The sequence below is a fragment of the Marmota monax genome, unplaced genomic scaffold, assembly GCF_021218885.2.
Source record: "Marmota monax isolate L192 unplaced genomic scaffold, Marmota_monax_Labrador192_F-V1.1 WCK01_AAM20220418_F8-fsc00034, whole genome shotgun sequence".
Taxonomy (NCBI): Eukaryota; Metazoa; Chordata; class Mammalia; order Rodentia; family Sciuridae; genus Marmota; species Marmota monax.
In genome coordinates this window covers 3,020,089-3,047,652 of record NW_026693934.1, presented here as the reverse complement: position 1 = coordinate 3,047,652, position 27,564 = coordinate 3,020,089, and the positions used below count along the sequence as shown (strand labels likewise).

Here is a 27,564-nt window from a genome sequence, read left to right as displayed (position 1 = left end):
GCAACAAGTGTGTTTAAAATATGTAATTATGTACAAGTTTTCAGAAAATAAGTAGACTTTGAATGCTGTAATCCTAAATAACCCATGCTTTCCACTTGATGAAAGAAGGAATAGTGTTGCTGTACTTCCTGTTATCACCATGCCTGGGACAGAGCAGGCAAACAATAGATATTAATCAAATGAATAGATTTCATGAAAAAATGCAATGTAGTGAATGTGGTGTTTTCCTTAGTTGAAAACTAGAAATGTGGCCTACTTCATCTATGATTACTTTGTCCCTGATACATTCTTCACAACCTTTCGACATCATGTATCCTGCAATATCAGGCAACAGAGTTGGACCATCTAGTTTAGCTTTCATACAACTTGAATAAAATCAGTGTTCACCTAAAGAGCAACTCAAGCATCAGTAAATCTTGGTTTGCTAAGGCCTCAACTTGGAAGGACTAAAAGTAATGGTTATTTACCTCGTAGGTATCTTGCACAATATTATTAAATTTATTTTAAAATTCTGTTGCTTCTTCATATAATTTTCAGTTCCATAGTGTATAGAAGCCTTGGTATACTGGAAACATTTCAAAAACTCCATTGTCTTTGTTTGAAAACCTTTAAGAATCTCTGTGTTCCCTTTTCTTCTGCATCATAACCCCTACAAAACACAGTTATGTGAATCTTTTCATTCTTTTTCTAAAATCTTTTTATTACTGCATCATAGTTATATGTAATATGGGGTACATTTTGACATAATCATGCATCCATGATTATATTTTGCTCCATTCTAGTTCCCAGTATTTTCTCTCTTCCTACCCATTACTTCTCCATTTCCCTTCCTTTGCTCTACAGGTCTTTCTCCTATGTATTTATTTTTCCTCTGTGCTTTGTGGATATACATACAGGTGGAATTTGCTATGGTATGTTCATGTATGTATGTATGTATTATGATTTGGTCAATTTGATCCTACAGTTCCTCCCTTTTCCCATCCCTCCTCCTTCTCCCTCCACCCCTAACTCTACTCCATTGATCTCCTTTCTATTTTGGTGCCTACTCTTTTTTTTTTTTTTAATTTTTTTTCCCCCTGGCTTTCACAAATGAGAGAAAACATCCAACCCTGGACTTTTTGCAACTGACTTATTTTACTTAGCACACGGTTTTCCAGTCCCATCCATTAGCACATAAAACTCAGCTATAATTTTCTGTCTTCATCTGATTCTCATAACTGAAAATAATTTCTCCATTCTCTCAGAGTATACCCTTTTAGCTCCTTTAGGACATTGATTACATTCTTTGCTATTTTATAGATATTTATGAAGCCTTATTCTCTTCTACCACATAACAAAAAAAAAAAAAAAAAAAAAGAGAGAGAAGTTAGGAGCTGCACTGTGTTCATTTTGTAGTCTCTTGTATGAGAAAGGATGATGTTTTGCCAATAGCAGAGACTGAAATATTTATAATAGACATAAAAACTGAAGAATAAAATCAGATTTCTTATAGTCCAGAATATTTGGGTTTAAATGAATGTGTATACTTATTATGTATTATTTTTCCTACTTAAAATCATTTTAAAAAATGACATCTGAATTTAGGCAACAAAAATCAAAATAAATTTAATAATGGGGGTTCATCATAGGCCCTTTTTGTGACATCATTCAATGCTGACTGTAATTAGATGATATTATCCTCCTTAGAGAGTCATAATACATTCCAAACTTTTATATCTATAAACTATTTGCCTTCTGAAATTTCTATTTTTCACATAGATAACTTCTTTTGAAATGTATTTCACAAATTAAATAGAACATAATATTTATTTATATATTTTTCCAAGTAGTTTGTAAACTTGTCATAGTACTTTAAATATGTTCTTATGTTTGGTATAAAGTATTTACCTAATAACTGTATGTTTTAGAAATGGTTTCTGAAAAAGGAGAATGTCATCATGGGACCTATGAAACTGACCAACACTAATGCAATGAGACACAACAAAGTGAATTTTCCAGACATGATCTCTTCCAAAACTAAAAATCCAGAACGGAAAACACATTTAAACTATGGATGTAATGCCAGTGGGCTGATGGAAGGAATGAAGCATTGGAATAGAATGTTGATTGCTTTGAAGAGTTTGTAGTGCTAGACAAGAAAGTTTATTTGGTTGAAAGTTTTGGACACAGGGTTTCTGAGTCTGAATTTGGATGTTAATTCCAAATTCAGTGCATCATAAAGAGATGGATATCAAGATACCTGTATTCAAGTGTTTGCATTGTTGCTTATAAGCCATATGGCAATGGTAATTTGCTTCTTCACTAGTAAATGTCTCTTATAGTGATCTAAGAAACTATTAAATGCAACAATACATAATTCTATAAATCACAACTGCTATTTTTCACTTAAGCCACTATCATATTAATAATCAAAAACTTTATTATGTCTAGAAGTCTACAAATCATGCAACTATACTAGGGTGAGTTAATAGCAAGTGGAGAGAAGACCATTTAAGAAAATTTTGATAACAGTTCTAGAAGCAAATAAAAGAAACTTGAAGAGATTAAAGTTGGGAAAGAAACAAAAATATACGTAGAATATGACATAAAATAGAGGTGCAAAGTAAACTAATTATGTTCCATAATTTCATTCTCATTTTCACCTAAATTATACCAACTAATCATAAAGCACCTATGGAAGTCCAGTGATATTAGAGATAAAGGAATATATAATTTTTGCTTAAACTGAAAATATTTAAATATGGAATAAATCATGTTTTGTCAATATAATATGGGATTTTTTCCATTCTTTATCATTGGTTGTGCATTACTAAATAAACTTAGGAAAAGTGGTCTAAAAATTAATGAATATTTGTCCTAAAACTGTTTAGGTTATTTCAAATTGCTCATGTCCTATAAAATATACAACACATACAGACAGTGATTGTCACACGTACTTTAATTAATGTCATTGCTAAAATTTTTGTGAATTGGATAACATTTAACAACCAGGAAATTAATTAAAAGATATTTGTCTATGGCAAATCTTTTAGAGACTATATGACACCTTAACATCAATTAGTTTTAGAACTAAAGGACAGAATTTGTTTAATATTAAAAGATTAGCTCTGAATTTGGGTCTGAGAAAAATCTTGATAAATGGCACAGGTTTTGACAGTCTCTCTAAGAATGTAGCCTCATGGGAATTAATTCCACCTTAAACAGGCAGATGTTAAAATGGAAGAATGCATAACATAGAACTGGTAAAAAAAAAAAAAAGCAATAAATTTATATTGAAAATTTCTAAATGAATCAATATTTTGAGTATCAAGCTGATTACATGCATTTACAACTATTCATTACTGAAAGTTCATTAAAAGTATAACTGAAATTATATTAAAAGTTTTTTAAAACATAATAAGCCCAAAGCACAAAGAAAATATGAAGAAAAGAGATGTGATAAAATGTAAAGAGAAAAGCAGTCAAGTGATTAATGATAAGCCAATAAGTATGAATGGTAAATTAGAGGCAAAGACACTTAACACTCTAAACCCAGTGAGTTGATATTAATGAATACTTGTCAAAGTGGAGATATAGTTCATGATAAAAACAGAAGAATTTGTGGAATATCTATTTAAGCATCAGTGAGATCTCCAGATTATCTCTGTATTTAGATACTGAAGATGCTCCTATATAGAATACTGGAGGTTTATTCTCCACAAAGGGTCTCTGAAGAGAGAAACCAAAGCAGAGAATGAAGAGAATAATTCCAATAGAAAACATCAAAGTAATCGGACATAGAAAAAAACATATATAGGTAGAGGAAAAATAGTTCAAACAAATAATTGTTTATATTCTCAGATACAACCAAAGCTATACTTATCATTCTTAAAATAAGTGAATTACTTGAAAGTTGATACATAGAGATATTTATCCTTTCTCTAATTGTTGCTTAATGATAACAACTAGAATTTTAGCTTTCAGGCAAGGTCTACAGAGTTTAATAAAGACACTTGTACCAACAAAAATAATCTACAGATATTGACATTGGGAGTTCCCTGAAAATACAAAGGTTCAACCAGATCGCTCTTGTGTGACAAACACCCTCTCACTTCCTGTCTGCCTGCAATAATACACAGTTTCTAATCTGCTGTTGAGTAACGATGAACCCAGACACACAAGAAAATAGAGCTTCAGACCTATAAAGAAAATCCTTATGAGAAAATGAAGAGAATAATTCCAATAAGAAATATCAAAGAAATTTTGGACAGAAAGAAGACATCTATAGGTAGAGAGAAATAGTTCAAATAAACAATTGTTTATATTCTCAGATACAACCATTAAATTTAAAAGGAACATTAAGGAGTGGGGAAAAAAGGTTTTGGAAATAAGAAAGTGAAACAGATCACCACAATGAAAAAATGAAAATCCAATAGGACAACAAAAAAATCAAATTAAAGAAATAAACTAAGTGAAAGAAAGGAAAGGGTCAACCAAGTTTCTCAAATAGTGATAAAGAAGGAATCCATATCAGAGATCATAATCACAAAATTTTAGGCAAAACATAAATGATAGACTCATCAATGTTCCATTGTGATGAGGGGAAGAGGTTCCATAAAACTTTCCAGAATATTTTAAACAGCAAAACATCATATAATTCTAAGAGAAAGAGACTTGCAAATTTTGAATTTTAAACCCAACCAAACTGTCAAGTAAATATCATGATCAATAAAATACATATGTATAAGATCTCAAAATTATATGCCAACTTTCTTAGGACACTATTAAAACTGAGGAGAAGACCTTGAAAGAACTGAACATGAGAGTCATAGTATACAAGAGCAGAGCAGCACACAGGCAAGGCCAAGAGAAACCTTAGGACAAGAGAGAAGGGATCCCAAGATTACTTTTATGTGGAATATTTTACCAAAACTGTGGTGCAATTGGATGAGAAGGGGATTTGAGATGGGAGTTGAAAGTCAATAAGTAACACCTACAGTGAATAGTCCAAAGTTGTTGCCTATGGTAAAGTAGTATAAGGCAAGCCTGCAGTCTCTTTATAAAAGTATTTTAGAACTAAAAACATTTTTATAATTATATAAGCATTTAAACTGTGTTTAAATTGGTGGATTAACTTCTTATGGCAGTTATAATATCTTGGCACCAGTTTTTTAGCTAATAAGAACAACAAAAAATATTATCTAACAGTTATAATGGCCAGAAGTCCAAAATGTCTACGTATAAAATTAAGATGTAAGCAGTCTGCATTTCTTCTGGGAGCTCTAGAAAGGCTGTGACCTTAATTTCTCTAGCTACTAGAGACTATATACATTCCTTGACCTGTTTCTCCATCTCTTAAGTATATACCCCTGTTTCCAACCTTAGATCTCTCTCTAATCCTTACGATGATATTGACCCAGTCAGATAATCCAAAATAATCTCCTGATCTCAAAATCTTTTTTTTAGAGAGAGAGAGAGAGAGAGAGAGAGAGAGAGAATTTATTATTATTATTATATATTTTTTTAGTTTTCGGTGGACATAACATCTTTATTTGTATGTGGTGCTGAGGATTGAATCCAGTGCGAGCGCGCTACCGCTTGAGCCACATACCCAGCCCCTAAAAATCTTTAATCATATATATATATATATATATATATATATATATACACACACACACACACACACACACACACACATATATAAGTTATTTTTGGATATAACAGATTCACAGTATCTAGTATTAAGAGCTGGACAATCTATATTTAGCCTACCTAAGCTGTGTCTAGCACTCAAAGATTTATTTATTTTCTCCACATTCAAAATAAATTCATTTCATTTAAAGATTCCCAAAAGTTTCAACCTATGTATAACATCAACTAAAGTCCAAAGTCTCTTGTGTATCTCATAAGCTCAAAAATCTGAAATTTCACCCTAAAGCAACTATGTTTAAATTCTGGATATGATCTACCCTTATACAAACTTCTTTCCACCTGTAGACTAATAAAACTAGAAAATGGTTTTCAGTTCCCAAAATACGATCAAGGGACAAGCACAGGGTACCAGTTACAAAATTTCTTGTTCAACTTCGGAAAAATGTTATGATAAAATGAATCACAAGTTTTAAGTAATTTTAATATTCAGCAGACCAAACTGCATTCATATTTAAGGCATGGGGAAAATCCACTATAGGTCTACGCTTTGCTGTCTACACCTTCAGCTCTGTTCTCTAAGTCAATTCTATATTTTTGCAGGTAACTAATATTACCAACTCATTTCCTGCCTATAGAATTTGGGGAGTCTGAAAGTTTTCTTTCATTTCTTTCTCACAAGATTACAGGTAAGCTAACACATAAACTTCAATTCTCTTTACAAATTAACTTTGCTACTTTGATATTAACTTTAACTTTTTGAATTTAAGTAGGTATTACTCCAGATTAAGAAAAGGAAAAGAAATCTAGTGTCATGTATTTGAAGTTAGGATAATTTAAAATAATTTTAGTTAATACTTTAAAATGTGTGGCTATCCTTTTGTTTATTTAACTCATGGATCCAGATATATTTTGATAAAACATTAGTTTCCTTATATTATAGGACATGTCTTCCTGCTCAGAACGGTAGTAAGGTATAGAAAACAAATCAAACTCATGTACAAAATATTTATTATGCATCTGTTACATCTAAACTCTACCTTGAACTAAGAATGTAGTAAACAATATTTTAACTCTAGTTTTTTGCTGTTGTGGTTATTCATAGTTTGTTCTGATGGCAATTGAACTCAGAGCCTCATGCATACGAGGCAGGTACTCTACCACCAAGATGCACTCCCAGTGCTACTTCTCTAGTTTTTCTAAAACATTTTTATATCAAAATATTGATGTACTAAAAACAAAAGAACCATCATTAAATATCACTTTTGATGAGTACAATACAATCATACAAATAACACTGCCATTTTTTTTTGTAGAGAAATGCAGCCTTTTAGACATCTAGCAAAGATATTTATAAATGAGTAGCCTAAGTACCAGAAGGTAAAACAGGTGCCATGGAATAATCCATATCATAGGATTCAGAGGAGAAACAGATTGTCAGAGGTAAAGAATAGTCAACAATTTCAAATAAAATAAGATCCCTGTTTCCAAAAGCCACAGTAATTTATCTGGTTATCAGAGAAATTAGGGAGTACTTGGGAAATTGCAAAGTTTAAGGAGTAAAGAAAGAGAGCAAGTGTACACTGCTCATACAAAAACTGTCACAGTAATTGAAAAGAAGAGGCCAGTGGGAGCAAGGAAAGAGAAATTTGGTATTTGTGTTATTTTTAGTATTCAGGAGAAGTGAGCACGTAGGCTTATGAAGACAGCTACTAGACAGAAAGAAGCAAAATGTAGCAGAATGCATAGAAAATTGTGGAGTCAAAGAGACAAGGTGTTCAACAGCATAGGTGTAAGGTTTAGATTTGAAAGGACATCCTCTCAAAAAAACAATTACATGGAAGATGAAAAGAATACATAGAAAGGTAATGCTACCATATACTAATTAAATATATATTCAGTAGTCACATATATAAATATGTATTATACAATGTTATATATTATATATATTCACACACAGGAGGTTGTGTAGCACTAAATACTTGATACGTTGTAATAGTTACTATTTTTATCCATATATATACATATATAATACACACACACACATATATATAGGCACTAAATACTTGATACATTGTAATAGCTACTATTTTTATCCATATATATATATATATATATATATATATATATATATATATACATACACACTCATATATATGTGTATATTTTTGTCTCTCTATATATACATGTATATATACATACACACTCATATATGTATATATATGTGTATGCATACATATATGTGTGTGTGTGTGTATGTGTGTGTAAATACTTTTAGGTTTTTTGTTTGTTTGTTTTTTTGGTACCAGGGATTGAACTCAGGGGCACGCCACCTCCTGAGCCCTATTTTGTATTTTATTTATGAGCCACATCCTCAGCCCTATTTTGTATTTTATTTAGAGACAGTTTCTCACTGAGTTGCTTAGTACCTTGCCATTGCTGAGGCTGGTTTTGACCTCGTGATTCTCCTCTCTCAGCCTCCCTAGCCTCTGAGATTATAGACATGTGCCACCGTGCCCGGCTCCTATCTTTTTATCCCTACTTCAAAGATGGAGACACTAAGATATTTGAAAATAACAATTTGCAGAGGTGACACAAATATAAAATAGAGCTGTGATTGAAACATAGGAAATTATTTTAGCCCTCAAATACATAAGCAACATAAGCCAGTGAACCCAACTTACAAGTGGAAGTGAGTCAAACTGGTGAAATTTATGGAATTCTTTTACTGTTTGTAAGATAAAAATACAGGTATATACTGGGAATCAGGTATAGGTATGGATGAGTTTTAAGATGATGAAAAAAAGTATGGAAATGTGTACAACTATGTGTTTTCTCTCATAAAGTACATTTCCTTGGAATCAGACACTAATAAAAAGTTGTAGAGGACGTTAGTAGACATTTAGTAGAAAGATTATGTTACTAAACTTACTAATTAGGTGGTAGTATTCCTTTCTTGCCTATGAGACTTCCAAAATCAGTATAGGTCTTAATGCATTTAAAACTTAGAATATATCAGCATTCAAGAGTAAGACATTCGGGGCTGGGGATGTGGCTCAAGCGGTAGCGCGCTCGCCTGGCATGCGTGCGGCCCGGGTTCGATCCTCAGCACCACATACAAAGATGTTGTGTCCGCCAAATACTAAAAAATAAATATTAAAAAATTCTCTCTCTCTCTACCTCTATCTCTCTCACTCTCTCTTTAAAAAAAAAAAAAAAAAAAAAGAGTAAGACATTCACTTTTTAATTGAATAGGGCATTCAATTTCTTCCTTTAAGGAAACAAAAGTCAGTATTCTACCTATGTGTAGTGCCAACTCTATCAATATATTTTCATCCAAAATTAATTCACTGGCCTTTCCTTTGAATAGTGTATATTTGGTAGGGCAGCCTTAAAAGATTCAACAAGCTAAATGGGTTAAGTGAGCAACATGGATTTTCTCACATTTCTGGAGGTTGTAGATCCAAGATCTCGGTGTTGGCCACTTTTTCTTTCTTTTGAGGCCTCACTCCTTGGTTTCCATGTTTTCCATGTTGTGCCCTCATATGGTCTTTGTTATGTCTTTGGGGCCTGTGTCCTATTCTTCTCTTCTCCTAAGGTGACCTGTCATGTTAGATTAGGGTCTACCCATATAAACTCATTTTAACTTAATCTCCTCTCTACTGGTCTTGTTTTACAAACACAGTCACTTGCCAAGACACTTCAGGTGAAGATTCTAACATAAGAATTTAGGAGTTTGGGGGACACAATTCAACCTATAACAAAGAGTATTAAAAAAAAAAAAAAAAAAACTTAAGTTTTTGTTTATCTCTCTTAGAACAAGATTGGAACTTCAAGAACAACTTCATGAATTAGTTCAAGAATAGGTTTGAACTTTCCTTTTCCTTAGCCTCTTTAGCATTCTGAAATTCAAATGAACAAATAATCCTGTAACTTTATATACTGATTTATATACTGATTTTTTTTACAGTTAGTATAGGAAGTTAAATTAGTATGTTTAATGTTTTTGAAAGCAATAAAAATTAAGTCAACAATCTTTGTGTATCATGGCTGTGTTAGAATTGTCAAAATAATAATAATAATAATAATAATAATAATAATAATAATAATAATAATAATTCCAATGTCTTCTTCAGACTGAGTTAAGATTCATTTTGCCTTTACAATGAATGCCTTACAACTGGTTCTTTTTTTGACTTGTGTTCCAGGAGCTGTGGTAAGCACTTCATTGTCACAAGTTTGCTTAATCCTCTTACAAACTATTAGTTGATGTTAATTTCCCCTCTAAGCTTCAGTAGAGGGTTAAGCACACTCTATCACAATAGATGAACAAAGTTTGGATTTGAATCTGGGTATCACTTGTTTCAAAACCTGTGATTTTAACCTCAACAAAGTACTGACTTACCAAATACCTCTAGGAGTAAAAAATCCTCATCATTATGTGGTATGAAACACTAAAATCTATGAATAATTGATTTTGTGATAGCAATAGGAAAGGAAAACTTAAATATTATATATTCATCTTTAAATATAATTTTCACTCTTGAACAGAGAATACTAACAGTCTCACAATCATGTAAATGACACTATTGATTCTGTGGTACTTAAATAGCAGCAATGAATAGAATATATGTGTAAAGTTTAGCTGTGTGGAGCATATGTCATGGAAAAATATGACTCTATAAAAGCACCTCTGACAGCATTACTGAACAAAATTGCATGATAAGTATTGAAGAAACGACAGTTAACTTATGGCTCATGATTTCAATGATAACCAATTTTGCCAGTATTATTATATATAAATTATATTTTATGGCATTCCAAATGAGAAGTCCTGAAGATACACTAAACCACATATCCCCATGATACTTAGGAGATATTAAATCCTAATAAATACTTAAGGAATAAATGAAAGTAGAAGAAAAAGAAGGAATAAATGAGCATCACCTATTAATTTCTTTGCATCTAAAGTCAAAAGAAGAACAACTCCTATTAAGAAAACTTCTTCGTAGAAGTAAAATAAACCAATCAAGTATTTTCTATGAAGACTAAATAAATACAATTTCTCAGGATTTATGAACCTGATGGAAAGTCTTCCTGCTAAATATATGTGTGCAAGAAAAAAAATACTATTACTTATGAAATGATAGATCTTTTAATATCTTGCTTCCAAAGAGATTAAGCAGGCTGTTCTTAGTAGATACTAAATGAATATTTGACAAATTGAATTAAATAAGTCAAGAACAAAAATGATAATTTAATGATAAAACTATAGGGAGGTGATAATTTCATATTATAATATTATCTTGTGAAAAAGTATAATATTACTTGACAAGTCACTGTGATTTTGTCTCCTTGGTCAAAGATAAGAAAATACTAAGTTCAAGAAAGGCTCATCTTTTGTTAGGATAATTCAAAGTCATACGAAATTCATTTCTAGTTTTACTACCAAATTAATTTCGTTTGTATGCAAATTCATAATAAAGAAAAAAAAATGAGCATTTCCTGTGTACTCACTGAGTAAGGTAAACGTAAACAGTGGTCTAGTTTTCCTTCATTTGCTATGCCTGAGGTATTTTGTTCCCTGGGAAAACAAGATGGCATAGGTGGATATAACTGTTTCCCATGTTCTGAAGTCTCTTCTATTTTAAAAAGCCATCTTTCAGCAAATGATTTTTAAGTAAGATAAATATTTGTTGTCTTAACAGTATTCTTAAAAGATATTAATAACCTGAAAATATGAATAGGTGTAAAACAGTCATCTGTTTCAACCTTGTGGTTATTGGCCAGTGATCATTATAAAAGCAACAAAACTGATATTCAGACCATGTAATCTTTGAAGCCCTTTTCATCATCCTTCTTCAGAATGCCTGTAAAATTCTGTTTACATACTTCTGCCATACTAATAGCATTTACTTCTACTGAAAATGTTTTCCTTATAACTTTGTAAAATCCAGGAGAGTAAGACTCCTAACTTGGGAGAACATAAGACTCCTTCCTTTGATGAATATTCCCCAGTTGTTCACTAGGTTCCAGGAACTCTGCAACCAGGGTCAGATTTCCACAAAAGCATTTGCAACAATAGTTAACTTAATATCATGAGTGTCTGCAATGGTCCAGGCTAGAGACAAACTGAGAGGCAAGGCACATAGGGTCTGCTCTCCGATAGTAAATAAATATAAAAAAATAAAAATATTTTTTCTTATAAATTGTGCAAGCTACAGAGATACATTTACCTCTGGCTTGAGATTACTGTGTATGTATATATCTTGTGGGTCTGAATAAGAGCTAAACTTGACTGGTGAAGTGTAAACACTGGTTAACCAAGTGAAATAAAGGTAAGAAAGCAGTATGTTTAATGCTTATGCAGAGGAAATTGAGAATGGACTATTTAATACACTGCACTGCTTTAGTAGAATAGACATTTAATAAATCTGAATTTAGATGGTTTACTTTAGGCATGCATTTTAAAAATTATGATACTGATTCTTCCTTATTTCTGAATCTGTGTAGTTCATATATGCGAATTATACAGAAAGAAAACTTGGCATTGGAGTACATGTAGAAAGCCTATACATTGTTTTAAAACATCCTCATGTCTAAATAAACCATTTGTTATTAATATTTCATCAGAATGACAAAGTGTATTATATAGTGCTATACAAATATCAGTCCTAAATTTTGCTATTATTCAATTTGCTTCTTTGCATTCTGAATATATATTTTAGTAATAGTAATGGAGGTAAATCACAAAGTAAGGAAAATACTATGGAGTCCAAATAAATCCTAAGTAGCTGTCAAAATCCTATGTAACAGGTATTAATTGTAGTCTGAGGATATAGCTCAGAGTTGGCGTGCTTGCCTAGCATATCCAGGCACCAAAACAACGTATACAGGAACTGAGTTCAAACTCCAGTACTATTAAAAAAAAAAAAAAAAAATCGCAATTTGGCTTCTAAATGCAAATACATAGTTCATGCCATACTAAAGAAAAATTAAGTGAAACATTGTGCTTGTGCTGTTATTAAATCTGAAACAAATGTTCATCTTTTCTCTAAACTCTTTTTGTTCTCTAAAAGTGGCAAAGGACAAAGGTTATTACAGTTGTGTTTTGAATGGTGACTAAATTAACCTCATTTTCCCTCATTGTCTGTCAGACATTTAAGAGGTACAATCAACAGGCACTTCCAAAGTCACTGGCTGTTTCAGATTTAAGCTCTTTTGTCATCTTAAACATGCATGATACTATCAAATAACTATCTCACTAGATTTATTCCACTCAAATTTCAGAGTTTTTTGAACATAGCAAAAACTGAGAACTTTGTAAATGTTTTGCTAGTCTCAGAGTGTTCATGGATTAATGATAAATTCTGTTTTTAGCTATCATTCTATACCTCTTTCTAGTATCATGCAGAGACAAAGTGATAATGCAAAATGAAATTATCACAATGTGTTTTATTACAAGATGTCATAGTCCATTTTCTGTTGTGATAGCATAATACCTGACACTGGGAAGTTTATAAAGGTAAGATGTTATTTGACTCATGTTTCTGGAGGCCTGGAAGTCTTCCTGGTGAATGCTTTCTTAGTGCATCATATAACATGATAGAAAAGTGGAAAGGGAAGAGAGGAGATAAGTGCATAAGAGATAAAACCCAAGCAAACTTGCTTTGTAACAACTCACTTTTGCAAAAATGAATCCACTTCTGTGTAAAAGACATTACTTTCTTTTAGTGATCTAACCACTTCTTAAAGGCTGTATCTCTTAACACTACTACAATGGCAATCAAATTTTAGTGTAGATAAAGACAAACCACAGCATATAACATCAACATTCTCATTTATCTGTCGCATTGCTTGTTTACCAGTATTGTTTTTTATCTTATTTTTGAGGCTTTTATTAGTATTATTTCCACATCGACATGCAATCAGAGACAAGATGTCAAGAGTTCCCAGGGCACAATGTATATGAGACTGAGAAGTGTTCTGATCTTTATAAAAACAGAGAATTCTAATAAAAGGAATACATACTGTCATCTTGTAAGTATCTCTATTGTCTTTTCCTATCCATTTTGCCACTTATTTTTGCTACTTGAAAAGCATATTCTATTATTGGAGCAGGAGCCTCTTCTGTCATGAAAAATCTCAGAACCCTCAAAAAAAAAAAAAAAAAAAAAAAAAAAAAACACTGTGAGATGAGGGAGGAGCTTTGGAGTTCTAAGTCCTTCTCATCACAAATGTCCTTGCCTTACAGACCCTCTACTTTCTTTAAACGTGCAAATTCTAAGAATAAAGAGAGAAAACAAATGTATACTTCAAAAATTTTGCATCTTGTAGCAGTCATTTTGCATGCTGACCAGATTCTACTAACTTTTAATTATGAATAGCTTTAAGAAAAATGACTCAATTAATAAAACTGAAGGCAAGAACCTCAAAATTGTTTTTTCTAACTTATGAAAAGTTTGGTGTGAGGAAGTAACTGTTGAGCTAAAGTCAACCCTTTTGGGTCAGAAATCTGCCACAAGCCTGGAATCCCAGCACTTGGAATGTGCTAATTGAGTTCTTAATAAATTCTAAGTCTTATTCTTACCAACATATATTAACTCATTGAATCTCATAAAGGCTTAAGACTCTATAATATTCTATCTCCTCTGTGACCACCTTAGTAAAACTAAGCAAAAAATACAAAATATTAACTTCAAACTTCAAACGGAGCCTAAAGTCCTTTAACAACCTAATTATATAGCTGACAAAAGAAGTTCATAATAAATAAGTTATTATTACTATATAAGTGATAAGTTCTGTTTTAGATTAAAGGGGATATAAAAAAGAGCACAAACACATCCTGCCTAAGAGCATTAAAAAGCACTTGGTATTATTTCTTTGCTTGTTTTGTTTTTTGCTAATTGGTGCTATGGATTGAACCTATGGCCTTGAACATGCTGAATACATGTTCAGTCACTGAGCTATGCCCTCAGCCTCTCACTTGATATTTATTTAAGGGAATAGTATGGAAGAAAATGAAAAAAAAAAAGTGTACAGTAGTAAATAAGAAAATGGTAAGAGATGAGTACAGTGGCATATGCCTCTAATTCCAGAGGTTCAGGAGGCTGAGGCAGGAGGATTTCAAGTTCAAAGCCAGCCTCAGCAAATTAGCTAAGCCCTAAGCAACTTAAGGAGACAGTGTCTCAAAATAAAAAAAATAAATAAATAAATAAAAAGGACTGGGCATGTAGCTCAGTGGTTAAGTGCCCCTAAGTTCAATCCCTGGTACCAAAAATAAGAATAATGTAGCCCACACTACAATGGATTGCAGGGTGTAAATGGATTTGAACTGAATTTTAAACATCTCTCAAAATCTGGACTTTCAGAAAGAATATAAAAAATCATCTATTCTAATCTAACTACATGATAAAGATGTTAGTAAACAACAAGATATATTATTGAAAAAATAGAAGGCAAGGAAATTAGAATAGTAGCAATTATTCAGAAATAAGAAAATAAATTTCTAACATATAGTAGGGATGATTCAGAAGAGAAATACACAATGAATACATGGCCCAATGTATATAAGAGCAGAGAAAATTAATATTAACAAATGTGAAGTTTAAGATGATTGGGGAAAATAAATATAATGACTTTTTAAATTATGAATAGGAGGGACTCCTACTTTTCTATGAGAAAATGACTAATAATGATTGTCAGATGATCTTAACATGTATAATAAGCAAATTCTTAGTACATGTCTAGAGATTTCACTTGTCTATTTGTCAAGAAATGAATTAGCAAATTTGGACTTATGGGAACAATAAATAATTAAGGTCCTATTATAAATCATCACAATGACTAAGCCACATAAAAGGAAAAATATGTCCATTATTAGAAAGTTTTTGAGGAAACTGTATATGTTATAGTTAGAAAGAGAAAATGTAGAAAGAAGCATTTGATAGTATAGGACAATGGTAGGAAGAGCACTAGATGTCTTAAATCTCTTGGGTCTAGGCCTGGTTAAAAACAATGAATGTGTGGGCTGGAGATGTGGCTCACTGAGTAACGCACTCGCCTGGCAAGCGCGGAGTGCTGAGTTTTGATCCTCAGCACCACATAAAAATAAAATAAAGATGTTGTGTCTACCGAAAACTAAAGTAAATATATATATATTAAAATATATATATTTTATAAATATATATATATTTATAAAATATATATATATATTAAATATATTATTTATATTATATATATAAATATATATTTACTATATATTAAATAATATAAAGTAAATATATATATATATTAAATATATATATATATATATTAAATATATATATATTAAAAATTCTCTCTCTCAAAACAATGAATGTGGTCAACAGAGAATTAACTGAAGAATGAAATATAAGTTCTTTGGAGACTCTCATTTTCCTACCCCCTTTCTCTCTGCAATTTTAATCAGTTACATTCAACTAGAAAGCTAAGAATAGCAGGATAAAAGTTAAATATGAAAATAATCCTTCTTGATTTTCAGTAAGTTTGTTTATTCTTGCATATAAGCCTGAAAACCCAAGCACACTTTATTAGGCATATTAAATTAAAATAACTTGCCCCTTCAAAGAGTAACAGTCAACTTCACTTCTGCAAATTACAATCATCTTTGGGAAAAAAATCTGGACTCATATGTATCCTTGTATCATCCCACAGCCACTCTTCCGCTTTCTTAAATTATTTGAATTCATCAGGTGGCCCTTCAAACCCTTCTTATAATTCATAGTACCTTGATTTCATTTGCTGAATTCATGACATAAATCCCTCAAAAGGAAAGTTCTAATATGTATGCTTTCTTTGATTACTTCCTATAAAAAATGCCACTTCTAACACTATATCACAGATGTTTTTTTTTTTTTTTCCCTTCAGTTTCCACTTATAGCCAACTTGTTCAAGCTTAAACTATAAAACAAACACCAAATTTTACAGTCACATTGTTTAAACAGAAAAAGGGGGACAATTAAATTGGCTTAAAAACAACAGTGAAGGACTTATTAGAAAAAGTTCAGCATCATTTGCTTAAATCTTTCAAATCTTTCATTTGAAGCTGATAGTATCCATTAAATCTGGTAATACTTGTGTAGTTTTGTTATAGCTTTAGTTTCATTATATTTTTCTCCACTAAATAGTCCTTTCCTGCCCCATTTTATTTTCATCATCAAACAGATTGATTTATGGCTCATGGATAAACCAAATATGATAGTCATACTCCATTATTGGTATATAACAGATACAACAACAACAACAACAAAATAATGGTGAGTTTTAAAAAGCTGGCACACATTTTAGTGTGTTATTTGGAAGCTTCTGTTTGTGGCTTAGTAACCACCTGTACAACTTTGTCAGTTGCAGAAGTTGTAAATCCCTGCTCTCCCAATATGTGTACAGCTATTTTGCAGCTTTTCCCATCACTTGGGGAGTTCATCATTCTCCTTGAATCTGGACTTGGCCATAGGGCTCACTTTGAAAAATGAGACATTAGCAATTATGGTATGAGCAGAGGTTTATGAGCTGTGTTCATATATGGGAGCCAGCCCTCCTGTGGAACCATGAGAACATCCAAAAATGGATAATTATAGAATTGTGGCCCAGCTATTCAGCACACAATCTTTCAAATGACAAACTATGAAAGAGGTCATTTCTGATCATCCAGTCATCACAATTATTATTAGGTTTTCTACCTAATCATATCTTGCCCAAATTTCTATTAGCCTTAGTAGTGATACAGCAAAACTCTAGTTGGGATATTTGTTACTTTTAAGGATTAGAAATATCTTCTACTAGTGTTTGTTTTGCCCCTTAAGTTCCTTTATAACTATGCTGCAATTAGACAAAGGGGAATGAAGGGAAGGGGAACAGGACTAGGAAGAAGTATAGAATAAATTGGACATAACTTCTCTATATTCATATATGAATATATTACCAGTGAAACTCTCCATCATGTACAACCACAAGATTGGGATCCTAGTTAAAATAATTATACTCCATGTATGTATAATATCAAAATGCACTCTATCGTCATGTAAATCTAAAAGGAATAGAAACAGAAATAGAAAATTCAAAAAATAATTTTTAATTTTAATGAGGTAAAATACATCAAATTTGTATCTTTTGAAGTATTCTATGACTAATTTATAAAATTTGTTCTTATCCTTTGGATATGCTATATTTTTTACATTAAAATACTCCTAACATTTACATTTTAATATATTTGAAATCTACTTTGCAGTACAGTTTGAACTACAGATTGAATTTCATATTATTTCTTGCTTTATATATAAATGTCCTAGCAAAATTTATTAAATATAATCTATTATTTTTTCTATTTATTTGTAAATCCAATATGGCAATTATAACTAATTTGCATGCAAGTTATATTTGCATGTATATATGGATCTGCACTGTTCTGTTCCACTTAAACTGTTCTTTTGGCATTATCACATTTTTTTAACTACTTCAGCTTTTTAATAATAAAGAAACTTTTAAAAGAGATTACAAATTTATATTTCTTTATAACTTCCTTTATTATTTTTGCTATTTTGCTCTTCCACATGAATTTTACTCTCAGCCTATAAAATTCAATGAAAAACTGATTTTGGCATTTTGCATTGCATTAAACTTAAAGATAATTTGGTGCAAATTTCCATACATATGGAAATGGGAAAACTCATTCCCCTTATGAAAATTACAATTTCCCTCTTTATTTAAGGTCATTCTTTACGTCCTTCACAAACATTTTGTAATTTTCTCTATTAAAGTCTGGAACATCCTTTACTTTTATTATTAGTTTATGAGTTGCTTTTTAAAACTTACATGTTTTAATTGGTTATTGAATTCAGAGACACCATTTGAACTTATATTAAGCAATATTTGCTTTAAAAAAATCTCTGCACTGTGGTTGGCTAAAACAAAATATCGAAATGCATCTTACAGAATGAGGACTTTGCTTTGTAAAACTGAAACACATATATTGAGTTTTCATATAAAATGTAAATTTTATTTCTTATCAGGCATTACATTCAAGTCTGACGCTATTAATTTTCTTTTTAGTGAGAAAATAAAGATGCATGATTATTGACTTTGTAGTTCCGAAATAATCTGTATTTGCATTCATTTTGGATAATAATTTAGTCAGTTATAGAATTACATGTTTCCTTATAGTCTGAAGATTTTACTCTTGTTGCTGATGAAATGTCTGTTTGAATCACTCTGTCCTTCCTCTGTATGATCTATGTATGGCTTCTAGTTGAGTCTAGAGATTTTACCTTTTCCTAATGCTGTGCAGTTTTACTTTGATAGCTGGCTTAATTTTATTGTCCTTAATACAGACTGCATTTTTATTCCAAGGATCCGTTTCCTTCTTCATTTCTAGTAAACTCTATTATCACTTTGAATATTCTTTTACTGTTCTTCTGTCTTGTCTTTGCCTTTCATCAATATTTGTTAGCTAAAAGTATGTAAAGCTACCAGTTTATCCTCGAAGTTTGACAACTCTTCTCATGTATTTTGTGTTCTTTACCTGCATACTTTGTGCATTTCTTAATTAATTTCATTTGATTTCTGCATTCTCACTTTCATTAGCATGAACTATATTCTGTCAATAATGATTTTTAAAATTTTTTGTTGTAATAACTATATTTCTCATTTCCAAGCTATTTTGTTGTTTTTGTTTTAATAAAATTAAGTTTTACACATATAATATTGGCCTCTTTGATTTTCTATTCCTTTTTCCTTTTATAGCCTTTTTTCCCCATTCTTCTCTTTGATAAACTCCCTGATACTTATAAAATTCTTAAATTTGTTTATTATTTTCATTTTTATTTTTTAAAGCTATCTTTCTGAAGATTCCACAAGTGTTATGAAAACTGAATTTTCAGATTCTTTTCAAGTAAAGAGGTTATTTTTTTAACCTCTCCTTCAGCACTCAATTTACTCTGTTGGGTGGTTCTCTAATTGCCTCTATTTGACCTCTGGGTCTTAAATTTTATCCTGCTCTTTCATGATTTTGTAGAGTTTCCACTCCATAGAGTATGAGAGAATTTATAGAGCCATCAGCTTGCAAAGGCCTGGGGTCAGAGCTGGTCACAGGGCTATTTTTGTGATCTCTAAGCCTCTGGGGTAGTAAGTTCCTACAAGTCACCAGCATGGGCACAACAGTATTTCAATTTTTCTTCCCTGGGAAACAACCATACCCCATTCCTTTGTTTAAGCATGCCTTTTTAGATAACTTCCCTCTGGGTTTCATAGTTGGAGGTGCCAGAATTCTGATGTTTTATCATTTTCTATGATTCATATTGCTGCTTTGCTAATGATTTAAGAAAAATTCAGTTTTGTTTATTGAGATGAGAACTCTTTTTAATTTTACTTTAAAAATATCAATAACTGCCACTTTTTAAAACCAGAGATGGGTTAAAATAATTTAGGGCAAATGTAATTATCCTAAATGATCCACAAATATAGTGATATGAAGTTTTAAAGTAAAATTTTTCAACAATATATTGTCCAGAGGTCTTGTCTCTATATAGAGACAGGAAACCATGGTATTTTTCTCTTTCTGTACTGTGAATTCCTGGAGATTAGAAAGGAAACATTTTCACCTTTATTCACCTTCAACTGATAATCTATAGCATATCATAAGACTTAATAAATACTTAATTACACTTAATGGCTCTTCTGTCAAATCTTGAGGCAAAAAGTTCATTCTATATGAACTGGAGAATTAAAGACATCCTGTCCTTTCCCATATTCAACTATGTGAAAAATATAAGTCTGAACATGATTTGTTAAAATATTTAGAGCTCTCTGACATGTTTAAATATGAAATCAAATTTTTGTGAATTTAGTGTTTGTTAACCATATATAACAAAAGGAAGTATTCCAGAGTTAATGAAATGGAATACCAACACATACACAAATTTTAAATATTACTTATATATGTGTTAATAACTTTATTTTTTGTTTTATTTTTTAATTTCTATTGCTTGTTTGTTCTGACAAGTCCCAGTGTAAATTCTCTAAGAAAACTTGAAGGCAAATTTCAATGTTTAAAAAAATAATCACTTCTTAGCAGGGGTTTGTGTGACAAGGGAAACATTTTCGAAAATCAAATTATTTCCCAAAATGTAAATTATCCATATAGACTAATCTTAATTAATTTTTAAGTTCCAGACAGACCTTAATCCATTACCTCATACCTATAATTATAGTAATTATTTTTGATTATTTAACTACTCTAATGTATGTGGTAAAAATAATTTAGGGCAAATGTAATTATCCTAAATGATCCACAAATACAGTGATATAAAGTTTTAAAGTAAAAATATGCTTATTTGTAAGTTTTTTTTTTCTATTCCTTTTCTTTTAAAATCTCCACAGAAAAAAAAATTACAAGTTAGTTTTTCATTTTGTTGGTGGGAAAAATGATACTGAGTGGCATATAGAAAATAGACAGTGAATTCAAATTGGAATCCCAGATTGACTGATTCCATACTCTCAGCCACTAGGTTTTCATTTATCATCTATGCCTATAAGTTAACACCTACCATCATTAAAAGGTGATTGATTTTACTGATCTGATACTGGATGAGAGGATTATAAAAGTTTGATTGTACATATACCACTGTTAAAACAGGACATAAAATACTGTATAATTTTCTAGGCCATCTCTGAATTCAGATATGGCCCTTAAACTTTATCAAACATACCGCAGAGAGATCTTTACAAAACATGCATATGCTTCACACTATTCTATTGATTTCCCTTCATCTACTGAATAAAATTAAAACTCTTTATCCTAGATATTATACATCAATATTCATCACAGCATTATTTATAAGAACTAAAATGAGAAAATACCCCAGTGTCCATGAACAAAAGGATAAACAAGCAAACTGTAGTATGTGCACACAATGGAATACTGTTCAGCCAAAAAAAGGGTTGAAGTTCCAATACATACTACAGTATCAACATATTTCAAAAATGTTATGTGAAGTAAATCATACAAAAAGAAGAAATAATTTAGGATTCTGTTTATATGAAATATGTTGGCAAATTCATAGACAGAAATAAATGTATATTAGATGCTACCAGGAACTGAGGGAGGAGAAATATGGAGAATTACTAATTTTAAAAGAATTTCTGTTTGAAGTAACTAAAACATTTCAGAAACAAAGATGACAGTTATACAACATTGTGAATACACTAAGTTGAATGTTCAAAAATAGTTTAAATTCTCCTTGAAGTGATATTCTCATTTTGTTATATATATATATATATATATATATATATATATATATATATATATATATCCATACACTCATACATAAATTTCTGTACACACTTTACCACAATTTTAAAATAAACAACATATTATAACAAAATAGATAGAGTAGTACAATATAGAGTTATGAATTATATGGCATGTAAACTCTATCTCAATTAAACTTTTTTTTTTTTTAAGAAGCTCTTTATTTTGACAGACCAAGTCCTTCAATATCAGGATGCTTACTACACCCGTCCCCCTGCCCACCCCACCCCCCGCTTCATCTCACACCCATTCATGCATACAACCTGTATTTTAATAAAACTAAAAGACTCCTTGCATAACATTTGCTTTTTCATTCCTTTATACTAAAACTTTCTGACTTCTTTGTCTAGGGGAGTAGTTTTTAATCTTTTTGACCTGAGGATCTTTATACTCCTAAACATTCTTAAAGATTCCAGAGAGATTTTTGTATCTGTGGATTTTATCTATATTTATTTATCGTACTAGAAATTCATACTGAAAATGTTGATGGTTTACCAATTTCTGTAAAACTTAGAATAATGAATCGATTAGTGTATGAATATAAGATCATCTAAAAGCTATACTTTTAAAAAGTGCATATAGAACATTATTTTATAATTTTGTGAATCTATTAAATCTAGCTGGTTCCTCATAACTTATTCATCCTATCATTTCTGTCATTTGGTGAATTACATGAAGAAAATCCAGCCTCAGGCAGCAATATAGTTAGAAAAGGAGTAGATATTTTCATAGCCTTTTCAAGTAACTCTAGTATTCTTCCTTTATACTACACCAGCACATGACAAGTGGTCAAACTTAAAGGTCAGTTGCAGATACCATAGTGATGAACTTTTCAATCTGTTACATTAACATTCATTGGTCTATATTGAATTCAAATGGATAATTTATCCTTGCGTGATTTTGTCATGTCATTTGGAAAATACTGGTTTCCTGACTTAGGCACATTTCTAATGGTTGACACATTTCCTATGCAGTACCCAAAAGTCACATTAGTTTTTATCACAATCCATCTCATCAGTGAAGACCAGAAAGCATCAGGGAAACATAAAGCTTACTGTGGTGAATAAAAGTCTTTCAAAAGATAATATTTACTTGAAAACTTAATTTTCCTTATTTGAATAAAATACTATTTATCATTCTCCTTGAAATGATATTCTCATTGTATATTCCTTAGAACACTTCTGCCACACATCTTGATTTGCATAACTAGTTTGTCTGTTCTTCATTCTTTCAAGTAAAACCTGATATTCCTTGAAGAAAGCATGAGCCCAAACAATCATTCGAATATAGTTTCCTTCAGAATGTAATGTAAGTGCCTTATGTATCTTTCATCTTACATCATACAGAATATTAAAGAAATCTCAACTGAAGGGTCAAAATTAAAAGAATCATATTTTTTTTACCTTTCTTTCAAGCAAAGTTGGTACTTTTTTTTCTTGCCAAGTGACAGTGAAAAATCCAATGACCTCTAAAATAGTTTGAAGCCACTGTGTTGACTAACATGAAAGGGCGCCATAGTTTAGCCACATTGTTATTAAATCATCCATGCAAATGTCAACATGGTAAAAACTAGTCAAATGATATTTAATTACTATGGAAATATTTTTGATCTCTTAGATGTACTGACAGTATATTGCAGATGCCCAAAGATCCATAGTTTGAGAATCACAGGTTTTCCTTTTTCCTTTACCACCTGAAAGGTTCCTATTCATTCTTTAAATTCACTGAGTTAGCTTTGTACAGCTTCATCTTTAAAACACTCATGAGATTCTCCATCCTTCTGCAGGAAGACTTTTTAATTCTCTAAAGGCCACTAGTATCTTGTAGATCTTATATTTCAGTGATTGTTTACTTGATGTTTTCTTCTCTAAACTATGGCTTCTAAAGGTCTATGAACTGATACTCATCTTGATAACCATCATGCTGACAAAGGATGTGGAATGCAGAAAATGGATGAGTAAGTTAGTTCCTATGTGTGGTTACAACTCGAACACTTCCAACTGTGAATTGCATCGGTCTGGGCAAATAAAGGACCAAAGGTATTATAATGAAAGTTTCACGGACATACACCCTAAAAATCAGTGAGTCTCAAATATGCATGAACTCCATGATCAGTACAGTTAGTGTGGTTTTTGATACAGATGGACATATATACACATATGCATACAGGGAAACAATTTGCTGTGCCATAAAATATAAAGTGATATGAAATTATCAATAAATATTTTAACATATATGATAAAAATGTGAATATTTATTTTTAAAGAATATACTTGATCTGATTTTCAGTCTGAATAGCATTGGGATAAGCAAAAAGAATTGTGGAAGATATTACAGGCTGGAATTTCAAAATGAACAATGGCAAGCATTAGCATGGAATGGCAATGTATAATATCACACTTGACCTAAAAAATTATTTTGATATGTGTAAACATACAACTAGATGCTGTGTCTTATTACCTATCAGGTAAATGTATATTAATAGAAGGTAATAATTTTGCATATTATATTTCCTTAACAAAAATCATAAAATCATTATTGGCAAAAGTGTAGGATAATGAGCCTTTTCATAGAAAATTGGTTAAAATATAAATTTATAGGGCCTTTTTTTTGACAATCTATAAGAAATAAAATACCCATTGATTGACTTCGTGATTAACTTCTAGATTTCTATGCTAAGAAAATAGTCACATGTGTGATTAAACATAATTCTACATACATATGTTCATTGTGACATTGTGTGGAATGGTAAGATACCAGAAACAATGTTCATAAAATTATTAAATATAGAGTTTATCCTGAGTATAGAATGAAGTGCAGCCTTTCAAAAGAGTAAGATGAAACTATATATACCAAAATGAAAGCTTTGCAATATATGGTTATTGGGAAAAAGGTAGGTAGCTAATACATCTAGTAACATTCTACTTTTGAAATTATAAATTATATACACACATACATAAAGAAAATTCTAGAGGCAATGACAGTTGTCAGTTATGGATACATAAATGGGACTGATAATTGCAGTAGTAAGGCAGAAATTTTATACTTAATTCCATATGACTTGAAATTTCTATAATAAATTTATATACTTTTTGCAATTTAAAAGTACAGAAAAAGATGATCTCAGTATGGTGACACATAAAGAGAAATATATATATATATATATATATATATATATATATATATATCATATTCATATATAATATGGAATTTATATAGAGATAGAGGAGAAAAGGTGCTACAAGAAGATGATGGTCCTTATGCTGATATATGAGGACAAGAAAGAGGTTTCTCTCAATTCTGTGGATAATCTACACTGACTGATGATTATATAATTATGTCCCATAAAATATTAAAAGCATTAAATTATTTCTATAGTAATATTTTCACATCAATACTATTATGTTTAAATATGAAGGTCTATCTAAACATTCATACATACATATATAGAAAATAATTGACATTTAAGAAAATATGATTGACTGAAAATCATTAGGCAGCTGTTTTTAAAGATATCATTCCATGCATTGGAAGAAAATCAATTAAAATAGTTTTATACTGAAAGAATTTTCCCAAAAGTTCTAATGCTTAACTGCAAAAAAACATGGTGATGAGACCTTGAATATCTAAAGAGTAGAAGCTAACAGTCATAATATACATGCTGTACATGCTAGCAGTTAATTGCTTCTTTGACATTTTGGGGGATTGGATGATATAGCCACATCCATTTTTTAATATAAACTTTAGGAAAATGAAATTGCTATGTGCAATTACCACTATTATTTCTCTAATAATCCAAACGATACTCATTTCTACCAAACTACTTAAAATTAAATTGTTGTACTTACTTTCAACAATTACTTGTCTGTCTTCCCAGTTATCTTTAATAAGCTGTATATTTCCAAAGTGTGCATCACTGTAAAAGATTCGGTTGGTACCTTTCCTTCTTTGATTATAGTCAAAAGCCAAGGCTATGACATTCTTGAAATAATGTGGATTCTCATATGGCCTTATTGGGGAATTTAAATTGGTTTCATCAGAAAGATGTATACTTTTTAATATCGTTCTCCCTGAATACAGCAAATAGCCTTCATGCCGTAGGCAAGTAACTCCATCCTCTGCCAAGTATCCGTGGGCACAAGCACAAGTTCTCCGGGAATTTCCTCGATAAAGACAGAGTTGCTTACAGCCACCATTGTCCTTCGCACAAACATTGGTCCCTAAGGAAGAAAAAATACATACATACACACACACACATATATATACCACACACATACACACACATAAACACATTTATGTTTTTGTTTAACAAATAAGTTTTTAATTATATTAAAAATTTAATGTTAAAGCTTAATGTTTATTGTATCTTTTTAATCTTAGTTTTAATTAAGATTAGTTAATAAAAGGCAAACAATAGAAAGTATTAATTTTTTTAATCACAGAAGTTCAAAATCTTGAAATTCTACTTGAATGACCACATTATTCTACTTCCTTCACAATCTAAATAACAGCATTAAAGTTCTCCTACAATACTCTGATTGCCAGTTAAGTGTGTACATTTTTTTTGAAACTTGATACAAACATTACCATACGTTTTATCATATTTTAATCTTTGGAAAAAATAACAGAGTCACTAAAAAATGAACTGGAAAAAAAAAAAAAAAAAGCACTGCTTGAAACCCTGCCCCCCCCCCCCACACCTCTAATATACAGCAGAATCTACTTCAGTTTTAGTGAAGATAAAACATGCTCCTAGGTTTTTGTCATTAAGGTAATTCATCCCTAGGAACTCATTATTATCATCTGCAAAATTAATACATGAAACCCTCTGTATGAAAAGAAAATCAATTATAATTTATTTTAACAGTGGTCACTTTTTTTAAATACTCAAATTTGTTATTCTTAATAGAATACACATTTTCAAAATACACATTTTAAGGATGTGATGACTTCAGAAATAGACTAATAAATCATTTCTGGAGCAAGAACCACATTTTATATTAAGAGATAATGAAAAAAAAAAAACAATTTCAGTGGCTTTTAATTCTCTAATATCTTAATTATGAGTTTTTGTACACTTATACAGTCTTCATATTTCTTAACCCAAATCAATACTCAAGACATGAGAGGTATGTGACATATCTGTGTACACATGCTGTCCCAGACAAGTATGCCCATGTATGAAGTGTTACTCATTTTTTTGAACTATTATATGATTCTGTAGAAAATTAGATGTAAAAAAAATTGCTTTGTGATTTTGAATCAAATAAGAATTTATCCTTAATCTTCATGTGACAAAAGTTTTAAAATAAGAGAAGAATAAAATGTATTGATTTGTGTATTCCTTTAAAAGTGCTGACCTTTCTCTCTTACTCGGTTAAAGATTTTAATCTCCTTCAGGTTGACTCCAAGGCCAGTTCTCATGGTTACCGTCTCGGTGGCATCATTCTTGTGACCCCTTCTGACAGATCCGTTGGCATGTGCCCTGCCAAAAAGTGGAACATACATGATCAACATTCTTCAACTTTTCATTAAAATCCAGCCAGTTAGTTTAAACTGAAGGTAACAGATGGCCCAACAGAAGGGAAAGA

General features: G+C 30.9%; 1 protein-coding gene across 1 annotated transcript in view; it reads right to left on the bottom strand.

Annotated features, from left to right (window-relative positions):
• Lrp1b (LDL receptor related protein 1B) overlaps positions 1-27,564 on the bottom strand; it is a 1,856,415-nt gene that overhangs the window by 454,075 nt on the left and 1,374,776 nt on the right. The window contains exons 40-41 of the mRNA XM_058585368.1: positions 27,334-27,458; positions 25,822-26,193 (exon numbers count right to left, since the gene is read on the bottom strand). Coding sequence (XP_058441351.1) covers positions 25,822-26,193; positions 27,334-27,458 — 497 coding nt within the window. The remainder of the gene's footprint in view (positions 1-25,821; positions 26,194-27,333; positions 27,459-27,564) is intronic.